General features: G+C 50.3%; 2 protein-coding genes across 3 annotated transcripts in view; one reads left to right on the top strand and one right to left on the bottom strand.

The window, feature by feature from the left end:
• The first annotated feature begins 1,717 nt into the window (after window positions 1-1,717).
• CLEC17A (C-type lectin domain containing 17A) lies at window positions 1,718-14,663 on the top strand. 2 transcript variants are annotated; one of them, XM_079115596.1, is made up of 12 exons: window positions 1,718-1,971; window positions 2,046-2,120; window positions 3,223-3,255; window positions 3,329-3,379; window positions 3,461-3,502; window positions 3,755-3,796; window positions 4,406-4,549; window positions 4,633-4,695; window positions 5,630-5,725; window positions 5,922-6,073; window positions 8,475-8,584; window positions 11,598-14,663. In XM_079115596.1, exons 1-12 carry the CDS (start codon window positions 1,929-1,931, stop codon window positions 11,728-11,730), a joined length of 984 nt encoding a protein of 327 aa, XP_078971722.1. In that variant the 5' UTR covers window positions 1,718-1,928; the 3' UTR covers window positions 11,731-14,663. The 2 variants fall into 2 exon arrangements, with proteins under 2 accessions (XP_078971722.1, XP_078971721.1); XM_079115595.1 differs by lacking the exons at window positions 3,223-3,255; window positions 11,598-14,663 and having other exon boundaries at window positions 8,475-9,611.
• Window positions 14,664-16,775: 2,112 nt separating this feature from the next.
• The window catches only part of ADGRE3 (adhesion G protein-coupled receptor E3), a 35,567-nt gene continuing 30,373 nt past the window's right edge, over window positions 16,776-21,969 (bottom strand). The window contains exons 15-16 of the mRNA XM_079115578.1: window positions 19,933-20,044; window positions 16,776-18,354 (exon numbers count right to left, since the gene is read on the bottom strand). Of these exons, the coding sequence (XP_078971704.1) occupies window positions 19,934-20,044 (111 nt within the window). The 3' untranslated portion in view covers window positions 16,776-18,354; window position 19,933. The remainder of the gene's footprint in view (window positions 18,355-19,932; window positions 20,045-21,969) is intronic.

Below are 21,969 nucleotides of genomic sequence, written 5' to 3' on the forward strand. Positions count from 1 at the left end.
GTTTGAGGCCAGCCTCGGTAACAGTAAAACTCTGTCTCAAAATAAAAAGTAAAAGCTGGGGATGTAGCTCCGTGGTAGAGTGTGCTTGGGTTCAACCCCCAGGACCGCCAAAGAGAAACAAAAGACAAAACTAAAATCCCTCCTGTTGCTGCCCAGTTCAGATTGTGCTTCAGTGACTCACACACGCTGTACAGGTTTTGCAAATTCTGCTTGCGCAGTTGTGGCAGCAGGCTTCAGGATGACCCCCGCGACTCCTACCTCCTGGCACTTGTGCCCTTGTGTGGTCTCGTCCCACAGCGACTCAGATCTGGTCCAGCTGGTAAATTGAGCACAGAGTAGACGTTGCTTGGCTTGTGAGGCTGGGCATTGTGGCTTCCACCTCAGCCTCCACCATCTTTTGGGGACACTCGGTCATTCCTTTGGCAAGAATGGAGTTCTCCTGTCCAGAGTCACGTGAGCGCACCGTCCTAGAAGCAGATCTCCAGTACCGTCAGGCCTTCAGGTAACAGCTGCTCAAGGAGACATCTTTTTTTTTTTTTTTTTTTTTTTTTTAAATTAAAAGTCCTATTTAAAGTTCTGTTTATTGGGCCTGGGGCCATAGCTCAGTGGTAGAGTGCTTGCTTAACATGCACAAGGCTCTGGGCTCCATCCCCTGTGTGGAAAAAAATAGTTTTATAGTTTTAGTTATTGACCATAGTAGATTGGTAAGAAAGTTTTAGGACATGTTATATCATGCCTTGTTTCATGTAGAGGTCCAAACTAAGGCTTTATCTTAGAACCCCCTTTCAAAGTATTTATTCATCTATTTTTCGATGCAGAATTTTTTTTTGGGGAAGTTTATTAAGATTTCATGAATTGCGGACACCGCTGAGGTTCCGTGTGGCCTTTCCATACCCACGCACGGCACCTGCTGCTCAGCCCCGGCCTCCGCTTTCCATCCTCCCCTCGCCCCCACACCTGCCCCATCTCTAGAAATCACTTTGCTACTTTCAGGTTGGCTTTTTTTTTAGCTTCAACCTAGGGGCGAGAACGTGAGGTGCTTGTCTTTCTGTGTCTGGCTTGTCACTTGATGCGACAACCTTCAGCTCCATCCCTCTTGCAACAAATGGCAGGCTTCCTTTCTCCTTCACGGCCGAGGCATGCAGCATCCATCTGCTGGGGGCACCTAGGCGGATCCCACCTCTGAGCTAGCGGGACCAGCGCCTGACAAACACGGGCATCTGGGCAACGTTTAGACTGCCTCATAGAAAAGATCCCGAGTCAGAGCCACCCAGCGAAGCTGCTCTCAGATCCCCAGGCCACAGAAACCAGGATAACATGGATGTATTGTCGCTTAAAGTCACTAAATTTTGGGATAGTTTATGACCCAGCTGTAGATGGTTGATCCAGTGTCCTAGCACTTCATTATGGACTGTGGGAGTACTTAGCACCTCTCACTCCAGCGTCTGGCTATACGTCACCACCTCCAGGAAGTACTCCCAGACCACCTCTCCACATTAGCTCTCCTCCATCTCATGGCCCTGGTGTTTTCTTTCTTTCTTCTTCTTTTTTTTTTCCCCCAAGTAATGCTTGTTCACTGTTGAAAATAAAGTACAAGCCATTTCCTGCTTATTCCTGGGTTTCTTTGCTGGCTTATTGCCCCTCCTGATGAGCTGGGAAGTGCATGGCGGGAGGAGGTGGACCATCTTTCCACCTGGACTTGGCACTCTGCCCGAGCCCGGTGGAGGGGGCCGTTGTCCTTTTTCTGTGGCCCTGAACTGGGGAGAAGGAGCAGCTCAGGCATGGGGTCTAGAGGGGCTCCTCTCAAGATGGATTTGCATGTATTTGATTTTTAAAGAAAAGGGAACTGAGAGAGGCCCCAGAGTAGAAGGAAGCGGGCAGGAGTACCCAGCGGCCGGCTCCTCTGGGCTCCTGTGCCCTCTGCTGCCATGAGCACCCTGTACACTAACGCTGGGCGCCCAGACCCACCAGGTAGGGCCCTGGCCAGGCCTGGGCTGGGGTCGGGAGGCGGGGGTGGCACCACCTGACTGGCCTTTCTCCGGAAGGGACCCCAGCAGAGTCTGACGGCGAGGACTATGAAAACATGGCGCCACCCTACAGGGACCTGCCCCCCAAGCCAGGTACGAGGCCCGGGCGGAAGGGGAGCCGCGGCCTCGGGCCTGGCAGATGCTTGCCCAGGCCCGTTGCCACCATGGCAGGCGCCCTGGGACCCGCACCCTGCCCGTGAGGATCTGCGGGTCTGATGGGGAAGCTTGGGCACCACCTGACTGAGAGAGAGGGACAGAGGGGACCGAGGGAGGGGAGAGACCCCAAGGGGCCTGAGGCAGGAGCCGTAAAGGTCCCAGGAGGGGCATCGGGCGTGTCACCGGGGGTGAGCAGGAGCTGGTTGGGACGACCAGCGGAGGAGAGCCTGCTAAGGGATGTAAAAGTGGGGATCTGGAAGGTCTCCCTGGGTGAACCCCCAGCCGGGCCTGGAGGCCAGGAGAGGTTTCTGGGGCTGATAGTGCCACCCTGGTGTCCTTGGACAGGAGCTGTCCCAAGCGAGACGGGCCTCTGCGGACCCCATTTCTGAGGTCTGGGGACATGTTGGCTCTGTGCCAGGCGGGAAGTGAGCTGGGTTGTGCCGCCGGAAAGCCCCATCTCTGATGCCAACACTGTCCCAACATGATCCCCACTCGAGACCCACCTGTTCCCATCGCCAGGGCCACCCCTTCCTCAAACACAGCCCTCTTCTCGTGTCCCGAATACAACGTCGTCACTTCATCCCGACCCAGCTACAGCGGAACCTCAGCTTCCCCAACTCTTCACCCCAGGCCCAACCCCAGCCCGACACCGTGGTACAGCCTGACCCTGTCCCGATGGCCACCCTTCTCCTGCACCCATCTCCACCATCACCAATCCCAATGCCAGTCCCGATCCCACCTAACTCCATCCTCAGTTGCAGCCTCAGCTGTGTCTCCGGGGTGACCAACTGTCCTGGTCCACCCAGGACTCAGGGGCTTCCAGGACACGGACTTTTCAGTCTCAATATGGAGAAATTCCCAGGCAGTTCCGGGTGGTTGGTGGCTGCACCTCAACCTTGTCCCCGTCCCTTATCCCAATTGCATTCTCACGCCCAGCGCCTTCTCCAGCCCCGACCTCATCCCGGGCCCTGTGTTCACCACGCCTTCTGTCTCCTTCCCCTCGTCTCCCGGGCCCTGATTCTGAGCTTTGCTTCCTCAGGTTGGATGGCTCCGCCAAGGCCTCCGCGGACAGGTGAGCCGGAGCTGGGGATCCAGGAGCGGTCTTGCCCCGCCCTGGGCCTGAGCAACCGTTCCTCCTTCCTCAGGAAAGAAAATGAAGACCCCTCCTCTTCCTGGCAAGTCCCCAACGGTGGCAGGTGAGGTCAAGGGCTGGGGTCCTCCTGCTCCCCTGGCTGAAGCCCTGCTCTGAATGACCGTTGTCTTTCTGATCCTTCCAGCCTTGGACGTCCCACCTGTCACCCTCACGTCTCATCAGCCGGGTGAGCAGTGGGAGGGGGTGCTGGGGAGTGACGGTGGCCCGTCATGCTGTTCTGTCAGGCGCATGTGCGGATGAACAACAAACCCCACCACTGTGTGCGACTCCAATGCACCAGGACAAAGGTGGGAGGAAAAGAAGCCCGAGAGGGGACCTTGGAAGTTTCCTTCTCATCCCTCCGTTCCGAGGAGGCTTGTTGATCTTGGAAGACAGAATCTTTCCGAACTTCTGAACAGACCTCTCTCCTTTCTCCCAGGTGTTGATCTGGAGCCTCCTCCAGTCCAGCTGTCACAGACCCGTGAGTCTCCCTGCCCTCGAGTGTCTCCCTGCCCTCGAGTGTCTCCCTTTCTCAGCTCTCATGGTGGCCAGTTTATCTGGTTGAGACCCACAGGTCCAGACTGAGACCCTGGACCAGAGGAGTGTCTCTGTTCAGAAGCTGCTCCTTGTGGGGAGTCCAGGACAAGCCCCCAGGGACCCAGGGTGTCTTCCAAGTCCCTTTTTACTTGGAGAAGATATGGAAGTGTTCTCATCTCCCAAGGTCCACAGGCTTCCTTGAATGGGGGTAGCTTGGGCAGGAGCTGCTGGAGAGTAGAAAATAATGCATCATAGACATGAAGAGCAGAACTGGGTCCAAGCAAGTCCCCAAATGGGAATGATAATTATAACTACGTCACCATAAGAGCGAGATCCATAAGACACGCTGCTGAGAACACAGCCCAAGCTCCAGAGCTGTGCACTGGGCCCCCTCAGAGTTCATTTCCCCAACACTTGCTTGCTGACTTTCTCTGGTGAAATAGACAGGACCATAGACCTCTGTCCCTGGGCTTTTGGAGAAAGGCTCAAGGGTCCCTTCCTTGCATTCCGAAGCACCAGTATCAGATGCTCTGTCCCCATCCCCACCCACCAGCCACTCCAGTGCCCTGGCTCCATCAAAAGTCTGGGAGTTCTGGGTGTTACCAGGAGGAAAGGCTAATGGTGTACCTGTGTCTGCTGCTGCTGGTGATGTCACTGATCCTGAGCTGCATCAGTCTGATTGTGACCCTGATTAAGTGTGAGTAGGGCCAGGATGGGGCAAGAGAGAGGTTGGGGTGGGGCACAGGAGGACCTGGGGTCAAGCTGGACTCTTCCTCATAGACCAGGAGGTGGTGGAAAAGCTGAGGATGTTCGCCTTTCAGCAGACAGCGTGGCAGGTGAACGGTGAGTGCTTTCAGTCCCTCCTTCATGTACGCATGTTGGGGCCTCAACACGATCCTCAGACCCAAGTCCAAGACCAAGCCCTCCTCCGTCAGGCACCTTGCTGGGTGTCAGCGGGTAGAATGGTGAACACATCAGATATAACCCTTGTCACACACTTTTCCCTGGGGAGACAGTGTGTGTCTAGTCCTCCACTGTCCAATATGGCGGCCGCGAGCTACGGGTGGCTGCTGAGCACTTAAAATGTGGCTGGTCTGAAATGGGACGTGTTGCGACTATAAAGTACACACTGACTCCAGAGACTTGTTCCAAAATAGAACAATGTTCTATTCTAATAGAATGTAACATGTCTCACCAGCGATTTGAAAATACTGGTTGCAGATTGAAATGACACTATTGTGGATGTATAGGGACAAATAGAAATATTATTCAAGTTAATTTGACCTGTTTCTTTTGACTTAAAAATGTGATGCTACCAAATGTAAACATTCATACTTGATTCACATTGAATTTCTCTTGGACAGCACGGTATAGGCAGTAATTAGTCAGATATTACCCAATGAATACAAAATTCTGAGTGTCACAGACTAGTCCAAGGGAAGAGGAAAGACCCCTGCCTGCCTGTTTTCCCTCCTCCCCTGCCAGTTACCAAATCACCCTCTTCCTTAACCCTGTCTCCATCCCTTCTCCCAATTCCATCCACATGTCTAATGCATCTCCAGGAGGGACACCACCTCCATTTGTCCTCAAGTCCTCCTCTCAGCCACTCCAGGACCCCTGGACACTGAGAACGTGGGTCTTGAATCCTCACATTTCCCAGGGACCCGGATGCAGTGAGGAGCAAGGTCTTCTTTATGATGTGTCTGCAGTCAATGGTGGGTAGGGGGATGCAGGAGGATGTGGCTCTGGGTTTCTCACCCTTGGTCTCTTCTGACAGTGACTGGCATGGCAGGGCTGGCCGGCCTGAAGAAGGACATTGACCGCGTAAGAGCAGACACCAGCCGGTCCCTGGTGGAACTTCAGGGTTTATTAGGTGAGTGGGGAACGACCCAGAGATGAGGAACATGGCAAAACCAGGACATTGTGTGACTTCATGGAAATGATTTTTAGTGAAGTTTATGTGAATGGTGCTTACTGGGGTTGAGAGATGCATAGCCTGAACAACTGTCCATGGCATGCTAGGTACGTGGACTCTGGAGCCTTTTGACAGCATCCTGTCTTGTCCCCAGACTGCACCAGGGTAACCTGCCCTGAAGGTTGGCTTCCCTTTGAAGGCAAGTGCTACTACTTCTCTCTAAGCACCAAGTCGTGGGATGAGGCCCGGAAGTTCTGCCAGGAGAACTACTCTCACTTGGTCATCATCAATACCTTAGCTGAGCACGTGAGTTGTCCCTGCTGAACCCTTGAGAACCAGTCTGCATTGCTTCTGGGATTCACTTCCCCTTTTCTTACCTGGATCGAGAGAGATTGTAATTATTTTGGAGAATAGCAGGCTCTTACTGAGAGAGTATCATGCAGAAGCAAAGAAGATAGGTTTCGTTTGAGTTCAAGTGCTGAGGGTGTTGATTTAACCTCTGCCAAGCTCAGTCTTCTCTCTTCCATGGAAATATAATGACTCTCTCTAAGATAGTCCTTCCTGTCTTCCAGCTATATTCCAAACACCTTACATCTTGCATGCATTAGCATGTATGATCTATGTAATCTTCACAACTCTGTACTTCAGTGTAACAGTCAGGAGAGGTTGTGTTATGCTGCAATAACAGAGAGACTCCTCAGCCCAGTTGTGATCATGTAGGAAGCAAATCATACACCTTCGCTCAGAGTGTTCACTTATGCTCACAAAGCAATTCACATGAGCATGCCTGTCCCTTGAGGTGATAGGAAATAAGGTCTTATCTGTGTGTATCCAGAGGGAGAATTGGAATATTTGTAAACAACTTTAGTGACTTAGTGCTCTGACAGTTAGGTAAAAGTATAATTTATGTACAGAACATGTCATTTGCATTTCACAGCTGAGGAAATGGAAGCATAGTACATGTAAGGGACTCACCTGTGGGCACTCATAACTAGTTTCAGAGCTGGGATTTGGGTCCAGGTAGCTGTCTTCAAGGTCCATAATCTTGACCATAAATGTCATAGCACTATTTTTTTTTTGTGTGGGGTACTGATGGGATGCTCTAACACCCAGCTCCATCCCCAGACCTTTATAAATTTGAAAACTTGAGACAGGGTCTCACTAGGTGACTGAGCTTGGCCTCAAATGTGCCATCCTCCTGCCTCAGCCTCCCGAGTTGCTGTGAATACAGGTGTGGACCACCACACCTGGCCTCTGGTTTCTTGAAACCTCTCTGGAGTTTTTAGTGGGAAACAGTGTCCAGATATCTTTTGCTTTTTAGAGTCCCCAAATCTGGTTTTTCTTTTTTTGCCACCTTCTGGGGCTCCCTGGGGATGAGGTGCAGGGTTCCTCTATTTCCAGACCTTGTCTCTATTCAAAGCTTCCTTTCTATTGCCATCTCTCCTTCCTGCATTGAAGGATCCTGGTCTGACAGCAGGTTGTTGGAAGTATGATTTACATACAGTGAATGCACATATCTGAAGTGTGTGTTTTGACAAGCGTCACTGCCAATCAAAACAAAACTTATAACATTTCTACCACCCTGAAACATCCTCTCATGTCCCTTATCGAGTTAATCCTCCCTGACATTGCAATTGCCAGTACGATTTCCTTCACCATAAATCAGCTTTCCTGGAGAGGAGTTGCTTTTAACCACGTCTTCCTGATCTTTTGTATTCAACATAAATCCTTTCTTTTCTTTCCAAAGCCCAGATAAACCAGTGCTGGGAAGCTCCTTCTTCCTTCTTTTCTTCCTCTTTCACTTTTTTTTCTTAATGAACTCCTCTGTATAGATGCAGATTAGGGCTGCAGAGTGGGTGGAAAATACCAGGGGGGAAGAACCTCCTGTCATTTCCTATTGCTAAAAATGTTATTCAAATATTGTGATATTAAATGTTAAGATGTTACAGTAGTCGTTATGTGACAGTCATTGTGTTGAGCACTCTAAGTACATCATCCTATTTTATCTGCCTGCAAATCCTATTCTATGAGGAGGTAGTACTGTTATCATCCTATTTTACAAATGAAGAAAATGAGGCACAGGATGTGCATTAGTTGCTGTTTCAGTTGCTGTGACAAAATACCTGAAACTGGGAACTTTATAAAGAAAAGAGTTTTATTTGTCTTGACGTTTTAGAAGTTGAAAGTCCAAACAGCATGATGCCGACTCTGGTGATGGCCCCTCTGACTGCATCACAACTTGGAGGAGGCATGAGAGGGAGAGGTCACATGGCCAGAGAGGAAGCCAGAGACCTGAGAGGGGCCAGTCTGGCTCTTTTTACAACAACTCATTCTCTTGGGAACAAAACCATTTTCCAGGCAGATGCCTCCGATGACGTCACCACCTCCCACCAGATCCTCCCTCTTAGGGGTTTCATTACCTCTCAGTACCACTACCCTGGGGACCAAGCTTCCAACACAAGAACCTTTGGGTGGAAAACCACATGCAAACCACAGCAGAGTGATCCGTTGCGCCAGGAAGCTGCAGGATTGCTTCCACCCACACGCTGAGGCAGGGGAGGCCTTGACCCTGCTCTGCGGGCCGTGGGGCCCCGGGATGATGTGGGGGCAGCACTGTGAAGCTGTAGCCCTGTGTGCAGGGATAGGGGGGCTCTCACCCTGAGGGCCATTGGAAGACTCGACGGCTGAATGGAGTTTGTACTTGCAGAATTTCGTGGCCAAGGCTCACGGCTCTCCGCGGGTGTACTGGTTGGGGCTGAATGACAAGGGCCGAGAAGGGGACTGGAGGTGGCTGGATGGGTCTCCTGTCACATTAAGGCAAGTGTCCGTGGCTCCTGGGGTCTGTCTGTCTCTGCTGTGGGCCCTGAGGTTGGGGAGAGGACAGGGAGCAGGGGCGCGTGGCTGAGGGTGTCAGAAACGGGTTCTTTTTTAAAACTTTAAAAAAGAGATTTTTCTTTTTAATCGATACATGATATTTATTTATTTTTTATTTTTTAAATCTATTTTTTTTTGATGTCGATGGACCTTTATTTTATTCATTTATGTATGTGTGGTACTGAGAATCAAGCCCAGTGCTTCCCATATGCCAGGCAAGTGCTGCTACGGAGCCCCAGCCCCGGCCCCGCATTATATTTAGTGGCATTATTGTGTAACTGCCTGTTCACGGGGCAGCGTGGTGTTTCCCTGCACACGGCTCCTGGGTGAGGCCGCTCCGAGGAGCGGGCATCCCTCGCCTCAAACGCTCTTGGTGTCTTTGTGCCGGGAACATTTCCAGTCCCATCTCCTGGCTGTTTTGAAGAACACTATTCATCGTCGTCGACCAGAGTCACTCCATTGTGCCATAAAACGTCAGAAGTCGTTCCCCTACCCAGCCTCGCCCCTGCTCCACCTTTCCCAGGCCCCGGCCTCCGCTCTTCTTCTCTTCTTTAGAATCCGCTTTTCAGTTTCCACTTGGACGTGGGACCCGCTCGTTTGTCTGTCTGTGCTGGTTTATTTCACTGAGCGAGTATCCTTAGTTCCATCCAGGTTGCTGCAAATCACAGGACTCTACCGTATTTATAGATATACATGTATTATTATTATTTTTTGGCTCTGGCTCTGGCTCTTCCTGGTCGAGGTGTGCTGATCTTAAATACAGAAACACTTCTCTTCTGGCTGATCAGCTGCTTTGCCCTCAAGCCCCGAGGGTCTTCCCTAATTGAAGGTTAATGCCTGGCACACAAGGGACCTGGGGACCCTGACTGGGGGGTCATGGGAGCTGGCCGCCCTTTCGGTGCCCCTCTGGGGACCCCTCTTCCCTGTGCGTCTAGGATGGATGGCAGTTCTCAGAATTCCAGGTTGGACGACAAGGTGGCTTTTTTTTTTTTTTTTTTTAATGATGACAGGGCTTCTGGTCCCTGTATGGTGCTAGCTTTTGTCACTGTGACAAACCCCGGAGGAGAAGGACTTGGAAGAGGAAGGATTTATTTTGGCTCAGGCTCAGAGGTTTCAGTCCCTGGTCTGCCAGCTCCGTTTCTCTGGGTCTGAGGTGAGGGGAGCATCAAGGTGGAGACCGATGGAGGAGGGCAGCTGTCCGCTGGTGGTGGCCAGGCAGGAGGGAGGGGCTGGGCTCAAGACAAGCCCCTGGGGACCTGCCTGCATGACCCACTTCCTCCACTCGGGTCCAGCCTCCTACCAGTGCCACCACCTCCCAGTGATCCTGTCAGACTCTCGATCCGCCAGTGAGATCAGACCCTCCTGATTCAGCCCCACCTCCGAACCTGTGCGACTTTGGGGAACATTCCAGACACATCACAACACGTACCTTTGATTTTTCCTCCATTTGCAACATATCAACCGCTTAGCACAAGTTCTCAAGTATATCAAGCTTCCAGGTTAATAGTTGTAAGAATGAAAAGACTGGCCACAGGTTGAGAGGAAGGTTTTGATTGGCCAAATTGACAAGCGGGATTTTTTTTTTTTTTTTTTTAAACTAGAGATTCCTGATAGGAGAGCTGGCTCTCTAAGGGGGGTGTGGCACTGTGGGTACCCAGCTCAGGTCCCTTCCTGGGGTGCGTGCATCTCCCTGCAGGAGGCATTGGTTGTCAAGGGCTCACGATCACCATGTTTCTAGAAATTTGTCCTCTGTTGAATGGGATGCTGCTCATCTGAGAGGTTACCCCACTCCCACTGGGGTCAACCCAAGACCAGTGACATCCTAAGAGAAGGCAGGACTCTTGTCTCAGGGGGGTGACCCCAGAGGCCATTCACATCCCGAGTTCCTCGCCCTCCCCTCTTTTCTGTAGGACATCCCTTAATGTGTCCCATGTTCCCCCATGTTCCCATGTCCCCGAGTCAGACCCTGCTTTAAAAGTGTGACCCAAGACAGCAGAATTCCTGCGGAGTCAGCAGGATCCGGGGTGTGTAAAGGAAGGGACCCTGGGAAGTGGAGAGGGCAGAGGAAACTAGTTCAGGAGGCACGGGGGTGGGGTGGGAGGAGACGCCCCGAGTGGGGGGCGCTGGGAGGATGGGCAAGCTGGGGACAGGGGCATCGTGTGGTATCTTCGGGTAGTTCTGAGAGGCAGGAAATGATTCAGAGGGGAGGACCCTCAGACCACGGACGACTTTCCTCTCCCACCCTCAGTCCTTCCTTTAAAGTGAATAGATTTTCTTTTTTCTCTTTTTGTGGTACTGGGGATGGAACCCAGGGGCGTTCTACCATGGAACTATATCCCTCTCTTTTGGGGCTGGGGTACCAGGGACTGAACCCAGGGCCTCCACCACTCAGCCACATCCCCAGCCTTTTTTTGTATTTTATTTAGAGACAGGGTAGGGCCTCCTGTTGCTGAGGCTGGCTTTGAACTCGGGATCCTCCTGCCTCAGCCTCCCGAGCCACTGGGATGGCAGGTGTACGCAGTTGTGCCGGGCCCCTCTTCTGATTTCTTCATTTATTCTTTTTGAAGAATGTGCTGGTGCCCGGTGGGGACTCATCACGGTGGCCTTCACTCAGCCGAGGTCATGCCTGCACATTTCCATTGGTCTTGTTCCCCGGTAGCTTCCCTTTCTCGCCAACCCCCTCCTGCCCCTTCCACTCTGCTGCTACATAATCCTTTTTATTTTGAGACAAGGTCTTGCTAAGTCGCCCAGGCTGGACTTGAACTTGTGCCCCTCCCTCCTCAGCCTCCGGAGTACCGGGGACCCCAGCATGTGCCACAGTGACTGGCAGTCCTGTGGGCTGGGACAGCTGCCTCAGGGCACGCGCTTGCATTGCAGAATCGCACAGAGCAGTCTGGCCACCCCCAAATCCCTTGCGGTCCCTTTGCTCACCCTTCTCTCTGTTTCTTCCGTCCAGTTTTTGGGCCCCACAGGAACCCAACAACATCCTGGAAGAGGACTGTGCCAGCATGAACAACGGTGGCACCTGGAACGATCTCTCTTGTGCCAAAACTACGTATTGGATTTGCGAGCGGAAGTGTTCCTGTTGAACCTGGGGCGAAAGCTAGAGGTCCCTGATCAAGCCTGCCTCCCTCCTGGGGATGAGCATTTCCTGCTGGTCCATGGAAGGCTCTGCGTCTCCATGAACTGACATGGTGTGTTGAAGATGTGACTGGCAGCCTGGGTGTGGCCTGGATGCAAGCCAGGCCTTCCCGTGCAAGCAGATGGTGAGCTGGAGGGATGCTGGGGACTTGGTGGCAGGTGCTCTCCCATTTCTGAGATGTGGAGGACATTCATCAATTTCCTGATAATGGCTCTTGAGAGGTGATGCTGAGTCTGACTTGAACCGGGGGGCTCTGAGTATGATGTTGAACCCTGGGAAGAACACCCTGGCTCCCCTGAACTGAGATGGAACCAGGCTCCTTTACTGCCTACCTGACGCAGACCAGCCTCTGGGAAGCCGTTGGGCACAATGAACCTCGACTGTCAACTTTCTCAAAGTCTTGGGTGTATTTGCACAAACCAGGTGGCAGAATCAGATCTCTGACAAGACCTGGCCCACAGAACTTCTAGAAAGACAAGAGCACCTCTGCAGGGTGTAGCCGGGCCATTCCACGGCTTGGTCGGTGATGGCCATGTCTGTCTCCATATGCCTGGCTGTGTGTGGGCCTTTGATGGTGTAAGAATTCACTCACATCTGTGTGGATTCTCCCGGGCTATTCACTCTTGCAAGGTTAGTGCTTCTCAAAACGGGACTCCATGGTGTAGCCTTGCCCACGGTGTTAGTTTCTTGGGGTGGCAATAACCAAATACCAGAGACTGGGCAGCTTAAGCAACAGAAAGATATTTTCTTTCTGTTCTGGAGGCGACAAGTCCAAGATCAAGGTATCAGTGAAGTTGGTTTCTTCTGAGGCCTCTCTCCTTGTCTTGATGAAAATTGTCTTCTCCTCCCTGTGACTTTGATGGGTCTCCCCTCCGGGTGTGTCTATGTCCCAATTTCCTCTTCTTACAAGGACATCAGTCATATTGCATTAGGGTCCATTTAATGACCTCATTTTACTTCAATTGCTTCTTAGTTACCTTCTTAATCTCCACATACGATCATGTTCTGAGGAACTAGGAGTTAGGACTTCAACATATGTATTGTTTTGGGAAGTAGATTACCCATCAGTACCGGAAGTACCCTCTGGTCACTACGGCACCCAAAACACACCTCTCTGAGGCTTGGTACTGTCCCCATCAAGCAGTACCAGTTACTCGACATGGTAATCCTTTTGGACAGCCCATGGAGTGTAGTCAAGAGTGCGTAGACAGTCCTCAAATGGATCAAGTTCTTGGCCAGTGAGTGCCCTTGCCTAGTAGCAGAGTCCTTCCTGTTTTGGCTGAGAGCAGGAGGTTATGGAGAGGAGGCAGGGGAGTGGGGGAGGCTGAGCTTGCTTTACTTCCTGTCCCTCCATTCTGGGCTCCCACCTCTACAGCTGTCCCCACCCCACTGCCGGTCCAACCTACTCCCCACGCAGTTCACAGCCTGCAGAGTGGGTGGGTGTCTGCTTCTAAGCCCTTTACCCAGGGGACTGTGGGTCCCAGGGCCTGTTTATCTGGGGGTCAGGGGAAGTTCCGTATCTCAGAAGAGGAAACTTGAGTTTCCTCCAAAATATGTATTAAGAAATGAAGAAGCGGGGGCGGGGGGCTGTGGTCACATCTCTTGAGTCACTCCGAGGTGTGGGGTCCATGGGGAGCTGGCCCTTCCACATCTCACAACTGTCTAGTTGAAGACAGACGGGTAAATGTAAGAGAGGTTTCCTTTTACCATTTTGGGTCCAGAGGAGCAAAGATTGGGTGCTTTTAGGTGGACAAAAATAATAATAGCCACAGTTTATCAAGCATGTATTATGTGCTGGATTCCTGTAGTCATGCTTATTTAAGCTTCACCATGACCGTGAGTTCAGGACAATTACTGACCCTACATTGTAGCAGGGAAAACTGAGCCCACAGGGGTCTTGTGGCACGTCCATTGCCCATCAGTGGGTAATGGAACAGTTGATATTTACCCAATGGCTGGTTTCTTTTTGCAGCATCTGCTGCTTTCAAAGGGACTCTTTGTGAACTTGAATTATCCTTGAGGACCCTGACCTTGTGGCTCTGATCTCAGCTGGTTATTTTGGGAAATGAACAGCGTGATGTGGTTGGAACTGACATCCTGGGTTGGGAGAGGAGACTAGGGGTTGGATTCTGGGTGAGGTGATAGTTGTCTTCGTGGCTTTTCTGGGGTTGTTACAAAAATGGTGAGGACCTGGGAGTCCACCTGTGAAGGTCTGGAGAATCCTGAATCTACTTTGAAGATACAGCCTTTAGGATATATGCTGATGGATTAGATGTCAGGGGTCAGAGAAAGAGAAGAGGAAAGAATGACTCCTAGGTTTTCAGTCCAAGCAACAGGAAAGATGGACTTATCATTATCAGTGATGGGGAAGAGAAAATGTTAGTGAACACCGTTTAAATTTGGGTAGTTCATGAACTTCTGCAGACATTCTTAGAACTTTTCTTATCCAGTAAGCAGGGGGTCAGGAACGGAAATGTGTGTGTGTGTGTGGGGAGGGGCTGCGAATGGAAGCCAGCATCTCTCACGGTGCTAGGCAAGTGCTCTAGCCCTGAGCCATGTCCCCAGCCCAGGAATGGAACCTCCTGTGTAGTGGATGAGGTTCTGCTCTGTGGATCTCCTTGATCCTCACTTTTTCAGTGACTCCTCGTAGCTGGCATCCGCCACGAGAGTTACCTGATTGGCCATGTGGCCAGTAGGAATTTTCAGGGTGGAAAAATACCCCCAGGAACCGATTTCAACCACAGCCTGGACTTGGTGTACACATGTCCCAGCTCCTGGCCTCTCAGGAGACTTGCAGAGAGCATTCCTCCCAGCGGTGAGCTCTGCACTCTCTCCTGGGGGTGGCTGGCGGGATTAAGCTCCAGTGGCGGCGGTGGCGGCAGCAGCAGCAGCAGCAGCAGCAGCTGCTGCTGCTCAAACGCATACTGTCCATCAGGCACGGCACCAGGCCCCTTTGATTCTCTGCTTCATTTCTTCACAACCTGCTGCTTTGTCCTGGCATCACGGCAGGACAGTTTGACCTGCAGTGACTTCGCTGACCATTCTGTCACCCTCCCCGCGGTCTGAGAGTGACGCACGTTCAGGGAGTTTGTACCCGATGTGTTCCTGGGCGAGTCTCTTTCACGATGCGGGCAGTGGCCCCGGCGCCCGGCCGGCCCCGCGGGCCGATCTGCGGCGGGCCGCGTTGCTGGGCGGAGACGGTCCCCGCGCAGCGTTTTCCAGGGAGGGCCGACCGCCCGCGCTTGCCCTGAATCCTCCCCTCTGACTTGGTTTCGCGGGGAACTGAGGCGAAGGTGGCCCGCACCGCAGGAAGGGCAGAGGCGCTGGCCAGGGTCCAGGGGTGCTTGGAGGTGGGACGGCCATTGCTCAGGCTGGGCAAGTCCTGGGGTTCCGGATGGATTCGACGGCCCTCGCGGAGGAGAGGGCGCATCAGGAAACCCCGAGGAGGAAAAGGGATCAACAGAGTCACCTGCGCTCCAGCGGCCACACTGGGTAAGAGCGAGGAGCCCAGTGGGCTGAACACCGGGAGGCCCTGGGGACCCCGAGCAGGCCGTTCTTTGGGGTGCCGGGGGTTAGAGGGCAGGCGAGGGGCGCGCGAGGTTCCGGGAGGAAGTGGGGTCGGCAGAGTGTAGACGATTTCTTTTCCTGGATTTTTTTTTGGGTGATGGGGATCGAACCCAGGGCCTCATGAACGCCAGGCAAGGCCTCTGCCTCCAGCCACTGCCCGGCTTTCCCAGGGCTTGAGGGACGCTGGCGGTGGCAGCCGGAGGGCAGGTTCAGGGAGGGAGGGAAGACGGGACCCAGCCTCCCCCCTGCTCTGAGGCAGGAGCTTCTATTATTTCCACGTTGGATCCCACCGACCAGCTTTCCTCCTTCGGTATTTTGATCTTCCGCACCTGGCTCCGTGTCACTCTTGGGAATGGACACCTTTCTCTTCAGTTCTCACAGCAAAAATCTCTTTTAAAATTCGTTCCCTTTTTATTTAGCCGAGTAGACCCCGTGGCCACTGGACTTCTGTCTCCTTAGTCTTTTTTCCTCTTCTGAAAATTTGATTTGGAGGTTCAGAATAATTTAGGGAGCCAGCCCTCTGATATGTTTAGAAATTATTAGCTTACTTATTTTAAATTGACATAAAATTGTCTATGGTAAGATAAAGAAAATAAAAATGTGTATATTTATCACGTATGCTAGATACTTTGAAATATGTATATATTGTAGAATGCTAAATGGATCTAATGTACATGTGTTTTCTCTCAAATAGTTATTATATTTGTGGCGAGAAGATTCAAAATCTACTCTTCCAGCAATTTTTAAGTACACACACAGCTGGGTGCACTGGCACCTGCCTGTACTCCCAGTGACTCAGGAGGCTGAAGCAGGAGGATCAAGAGTTCAAGGCCAGACTCAGCATCTTAGCAAGGCCCTCAGCAACTTCGTGAGACCCTGTCTGAAAATAAAAAAAATATAAAATGATTGGGGATGTGACTCAGTGGTTAAGCGTCCCTGGGTTTAGACCCCAGTACCAAAAAATAAAAAAAGACATGATATATTTTTACTTACTCTAGCCATTATTTTGTAGAACTGATTTCTCTCATTGAGTTGACATTGTGTACCATGTGACCAGAGTCTCCCAAGCCAGCCCCTGGTAACCACTGTCCTACTCTGTGTTTGTGTGTGTTGCGTTGGACAGTTCTCTTCAGCTGCGGGGCTTCTCATGTGTTATCCTGTTCCTTTGGGAGTCAGGTCTGGTGCTGAGAGTGTCAAGGACTGGCAGCTTCCCTGGTGATGGAGGGAGCTGGGTTCTCCGTCCCAGCGGACACCAGGCAGGTGTGTGTTACCAGATGCCTCTCCTTGCCCATCTCCTCACTTCCTCCTAGGTTTAGGAATAAGGATCTTCTTGAGGTTCCTGGGGGCCAGAAAGAAAGTACACACACACACATAAATGCACGCGTGCACACACACGCACATGTGCGCTCATGCATACACACGGGTGGTGTTCTCTTTCCTCTAGGACCTCTGTGGCCAGATGCTTCCAGAATGGACTGTTTGACCCTCACCCCAGAACACTTTTCACCCTAACTCAAGACTCTGCCCCTGATGCAAGGAGCAAACATTTCGACCCCAAATCTCCCTTTGTGGTTTCTCCCAGAAACACCAAGCCCCCTCCCATTGAGCTGCCCTAGGTCCCAATAGATTTTTGGTTCAAAGAGGCAGCTATACTAGGCTAGGGAGTGGAGGGAAATGGACTCCTGCAAGCTGGCCATTTCCCAGAATCTCTCATTTCTCTTTCTTTAACCTGCAGCCTATTTATTTTTCTTTTCAATGGACACTGAGCCAGTAGTCATTGGTTGGCTTCTAAGGGGTTGTACACCCATCTCTTCACCCGATATCCATATCTCTCTTCTTCTCCATATCCACCAGCTCTGCACCCATGGATCCAATCAAATGCTGATAAAAAACATTCAGAAAAAAATGGCCTCCACACTGAACACGTGCAGACTTCTTAATGTCACCATCATTCCCTAAACAACACAGTGTAAAAACCCTTATCTAGAATTTGTATTGTATTAGGTATTATAAATAATCTAGAGATGGTTTCAAGTCATGGGTTCTACACAAACACAATGCCATCTGACATAAGGAACTTGGGCATCTGCAGATTTTGGTGTCCACGGGGTGTGTTGGGACCAGCCCCTTGTGGATACCGAGGTGTGACTCACCACCATAAGCTAGGCATGCAGCTATGTGTGTACGTCATGTGTCCTGAAGAGTCTAGAATGTTCATCTTGCCCTTTACAGAAAAAGCCAACAGACCTCTCTTCAGCATATTTCAGTGCCACCAGGACGGGGGTGTGGGAAAAGTGAAAGAGTCTGGAGAGAAGGGATGTAATCAGTGGAGGAAGGTCTTCAAAGAGGCAGGAGGGAGCAGGGAAGACCAAAGCATGGAGGATGGGGTCAGTCTTGAATGAGAACCGTGGCAGAAGGAGTGGGAGATGGTGAGCATTGAAGGAGGGGAGGGGAGGATGGGCCAGGATGGGATCGTATTTGTACGGGGTGTCAGGAAGGTGAGGAAACTCCCATCATGACCGTTGATCGCCTCTGCAGGAGGAGATGTCATGTGACTTATCCTGGACACAAAAAGAGGCGAAGCCAGTAAGAAGGTGCTCGTTTCTGAGAAGCATTGGGAGAAGCCGATGGTTTAAGGGGCTAAATGAATTTAAAGAGCAAGTTAAGAACCTGACAAAAGGCATCCTCATTTGCAAAAAGTCAAGGAAGAATTTGCACCAACCCTGATGTGGGTACCCAGGGCCAGGCATTGGCTGAACACACTGTAAGCAGGAGAAATCCAGTTCAACGCACATTTATTGAAAGCTTAGGATCACACAGAGTTCATGCTTCAGGAAGTACAGGTTAAATATTTCCTCTCCCACATGATATGCAAGGAGTTCCCATGCTCAGCTTTATTCCTTACTGTATCCCATTTCATTCTCGCGATGCCAACAAGATCCGTGGGCATGAACTTTCATGTGAAGCTACATGTTCCAGTTTTAGTATCATCTCTTCACTTGTTCTGAAAAAAAAAAAAGTCCCCCCCCAGAAGATTTTTAGATTAATGATGGATTAAGAATGACAAATCAAACATGGAGAAAGAGCAGGAGTGAGTTAAAGCCAGCTCCAGCCACCAGGCAGGGACGAAATGACCTAGAATTTTAGAATCTGAGGGCAGGTGTGGCATTCTCTAGCCTAGGGTGGGAGGATTTCTCAAAAATCCAGGATGAAGAATTCTTCTTTTTGACACATTTTCAGACATGGTATCTTCTATGATTTGAATGTGGATGTTGGAAACTTACTTTCCAAAGACATATGCTAAAGGTATTTGGAGGTGGGACATTTGGGAGGTGAAGGCTCATGAGGACTCTGCTCTTATCAATAGATTAATCTATTCATGCATTAATGGATTATTGGACTTTGGATTATTGAGAGAGTAGCTTTGCTATAAAAGTGAGCACTCTGGGCACACTTGTTCTGTGTCTCCATGTAATGCCTTGCACCTCCATGGGACTCTGCAGAGAGTCCCCACCAGCAAGAAGACTCTCATCAAAGGTAGCTCCTTGACTTTGGACTTTCCAGCTTTTGGAACTATAAGAAATAACCTTTTCTTTATAAAGTACCCAGTATCAGTGATTTTGTTATAGCAACAGAAAACAGACTAAGAGAGTATGCCACTCCAGAATTTCAATTTCCTGGAAGGTGTTTTTTGCCTATGAAGAAAAGTTATACTCTAAGCTCCATGAAGGTAGGAAGTGTATTGTTTTGTTACTTTTTGTATTTCCTTTCTGTCATGACCATTTTATCCCTCTAGGAAGGTCCCATAATTCCCAGAAACCTCTATAGGTATGTAGAGCATCTGGCTGGTGGCAGCCTCCTCTCTTGGGGCCCTTTTAACGGTCCACCAACTCCCCCGGGCTCACACCCACCTTTCTACAGAATAGTTTGTGTTTTGAGGGATGTCGATCACTCTTCTATGTCTGTGCATGTAAATTTCCCCAGTGGGATACTATCTGAATGGTAGCATTGCTACACATGTTTAACCCCTACTTCTTTGAATGACAAGAATAGATTCAAAGTCAGCTGCAGTGCTGTTAGTGAACGGGGAAGTCACTGAAGAACAATACAGTGGGAATGAGGAGCTCAAGCTAGTTGTGTGGCTTGGATCTTCAGTGTTCTCCAAAAGTCTGTGTGTTGAAGGCTTGGTCCCTGTCACTGGAGGTGGCGGAAATCTTAGGAGGTGAGGTCACTGTGGGCAGAACCTGGAAGTGGGTATGGGGACCCCAGCTCCTTTCTCTCTTTCTTTGCTTCTCAGCTGCCATGAGGTGAGCTAATTTGCTCCACCATGTATTCCCCACCATGATGTTTTGCCTTGCTACAGGTCCAAAGTGACGGGGCCAAATGACTATGGATTGAAACCTCTGAAGCCATCATCCTTGTAAGCTGCTTATCTCAGGTATTTTGTCACAGTCACAGAAAGCTGACTAGACAGAGCTCTTCCTCAAAATCTCTAGCAAAGGGATCTTGTGTTAAGACATGGAGAGGAAGTTTGGGATGTCAGGGGTGGCAAAACATTAGGATAAGTCACGGGTTCTCTTACCTCACTCGCTGAGTTTTAAATCAGGGCCAGTCTTGCTGGAAAGTGTATGTATCTCAGACTTAGACTTTGATTTTGTGACATCACTAAACCACTTTCGGTACTGGTTCCGGACCTGGGACATCAAAGGAAATACCAGGATGGTTTTTGTTAACATTACCAAAGAGGAGAAAAGCTTGTGAATCAGTAAGAAGATAGAGATTCATTTCATAATACGTGGCAAATCCATGTGATGGAATGTTATTCAGCCTTTAAAAGAAGGAAATTTGTACACACGCCACACATGGATGAACCTTGAAGACACTGTGCCAAGTGAATTATGCCAGACACGGAAGAACACAGATTCCACTTACATAAAGTACCTTGAATAGTCAAATTACTCAAGACAGAAAGTAGACCAGTGGTTGCCAGGACCTTGGCAGGAAGAATCGGGCAGTTCCTGTCTGATAGGTACCAAGTCTCCGTTGTCTTGATGGAGTTCTGGAGGTAGTGGCAGTGGTCGCATGACATTATGAATATAACGACTTTGAACCATGCACTTAAAAATTATTCAGATGGAAACGCTGGACATGATGGTGCCCACCTGTAGTCCCAGCTACTCAGGAGACTGGGGCAGGAAGATCACTTGAACCCAGGAATTTGAGGCCAGTCTGGGAAACATAGTGAGACCCCATCTCAAAACATTTATTTAAGTGATAATTCTATGTTGTATGTATTTTACTACAATAAAACAATTTCATAGGACATAATACATCTTTCTTATTTGGGTTACCCCAGGAATAGAACTTGGAACAACAGTTTAAGTGTAAGGAGTTTATTTTGAGGGGTGGTTCCAAGGATGCAGGATCCAGGAAGTTTCCACTGTGAGCAACTGGGGCTCAGCTCCCTGGGCAGCCCCAGGAGACGCTCTATGGCTTAATCCAGAGCCATCACACTGAGGTGAGGGGGCTGGGGTGTTTGTCCACCAACTCCCTCGGTCATTGGCCAAGGGCTGCTCTCAAACACCAGTGCTGTCTGGCATCACCACCTTGCCCCCCCGTGTGGGTCACGTGCATCCCGTGGTCAACAAGAAGCCCACTGGCATGAAGCCATAGGTGTTGTAACAGGAAACCTCAGGCATGTGGTGAGAGAACCAAAGGACCGTGGGAGGGCCACCAACAGCATCTGCTCTGCCAGGGCTTCCCAACCCGGGCACCTTTGAGACCTAGAGTTGGATGGTGCTCAGTGGTGGGGACTGTCCTGTGCACTGGAGGGTGTGGACAGCATCCCTGGCCTCCACCCACTAGATGTCCGTAGCAACCCACTCCTAGTTGTGACAACCGAACATGTCTCCAGATATCCCTAACCATCCCTTTTAATAGGTCGTAACCTGTCTACCCACACTCAAGTGAATGCAAAAAATAGCATAAGAAGTGAACGTTCATGTGATCATATAAATTAAACGGAGCCCTCTGGAGTAATGCTTTGAAACTTGCTTTTTTCACTGATGTATTTTGAATGTCCTTCCAGTCGCAAAATATGCTTATGCCTGCACAAATACTCACACGTGGCTATTCCAAGCCTCGCGGTCATCCTGTACTCCCTAGGGAGTGTCTGGTCTCTGGCAAGCTCAGTTTCTTTATCCCCGAGGAGCTATTTTTCCTTTCCAAGTTTGATTCTTAGGCACATGGGCACAGTGTGAGGAAGTGGGAGGAGAGAGGGAGAAAGGGAGGATCTTCCTTTTTTGGACAAAACCTTTGGAATTTGGTGTTTATTCTGCACATCCAGCTCATCTGAATTTGGAGTAGCATCAATGGTCAAACCACAATAATTGAGTTTAAAGATATCAACTGGCTTTATTTTCAATTCTGGAATCAGATGACACTTAATTCCATAAAATAGAGTGTTCCTTGGTTTACATCCGAAGGACTTAAAATCAGCATACTACAGTGATGCAGCTATGTCAATGTTCATAGTTGCTCAATTCACAATAGCTAGATTGTGGAACCAACTGAGATGCCCTTCAATTGATGAGTGGATAAAGAAACTGTAGTATATATA

This window comes from Sciurus vulgaris (assembly GCF_902686455.1).
Source record: "Sciurus vulgaris genome assembly, chromosome: 16".
NCBI lineage: Eukaryota > Metazoa > Chordata > Mammalia > Rodentia > Sciuridae > Sciurus > Sciurus vulgaris.

Coding starts and splice junctions, on each gene's coding strand:
- CLEC17A (XM_079115596.1), top strand. CDS start 1,929: ATGAGCACCCTGTACACTAACGCTGGGCGCCCAGACCCACCAG. Junction 1,972..2,045: donor TGGGCGCCCAGACCCACCAG/GTAGGGCCCTGG, acceptor TTTCTCCGGAAG/GGACCCCAGCAGAGTCTGAC. Junction 2,121..3,222: donor GGACCTGCCCCCCAAGCCAG/GTACGAGGCCCG, acceptor TTGCTTCCTCAG/GTTGGATGGCTCCGCCAAGG.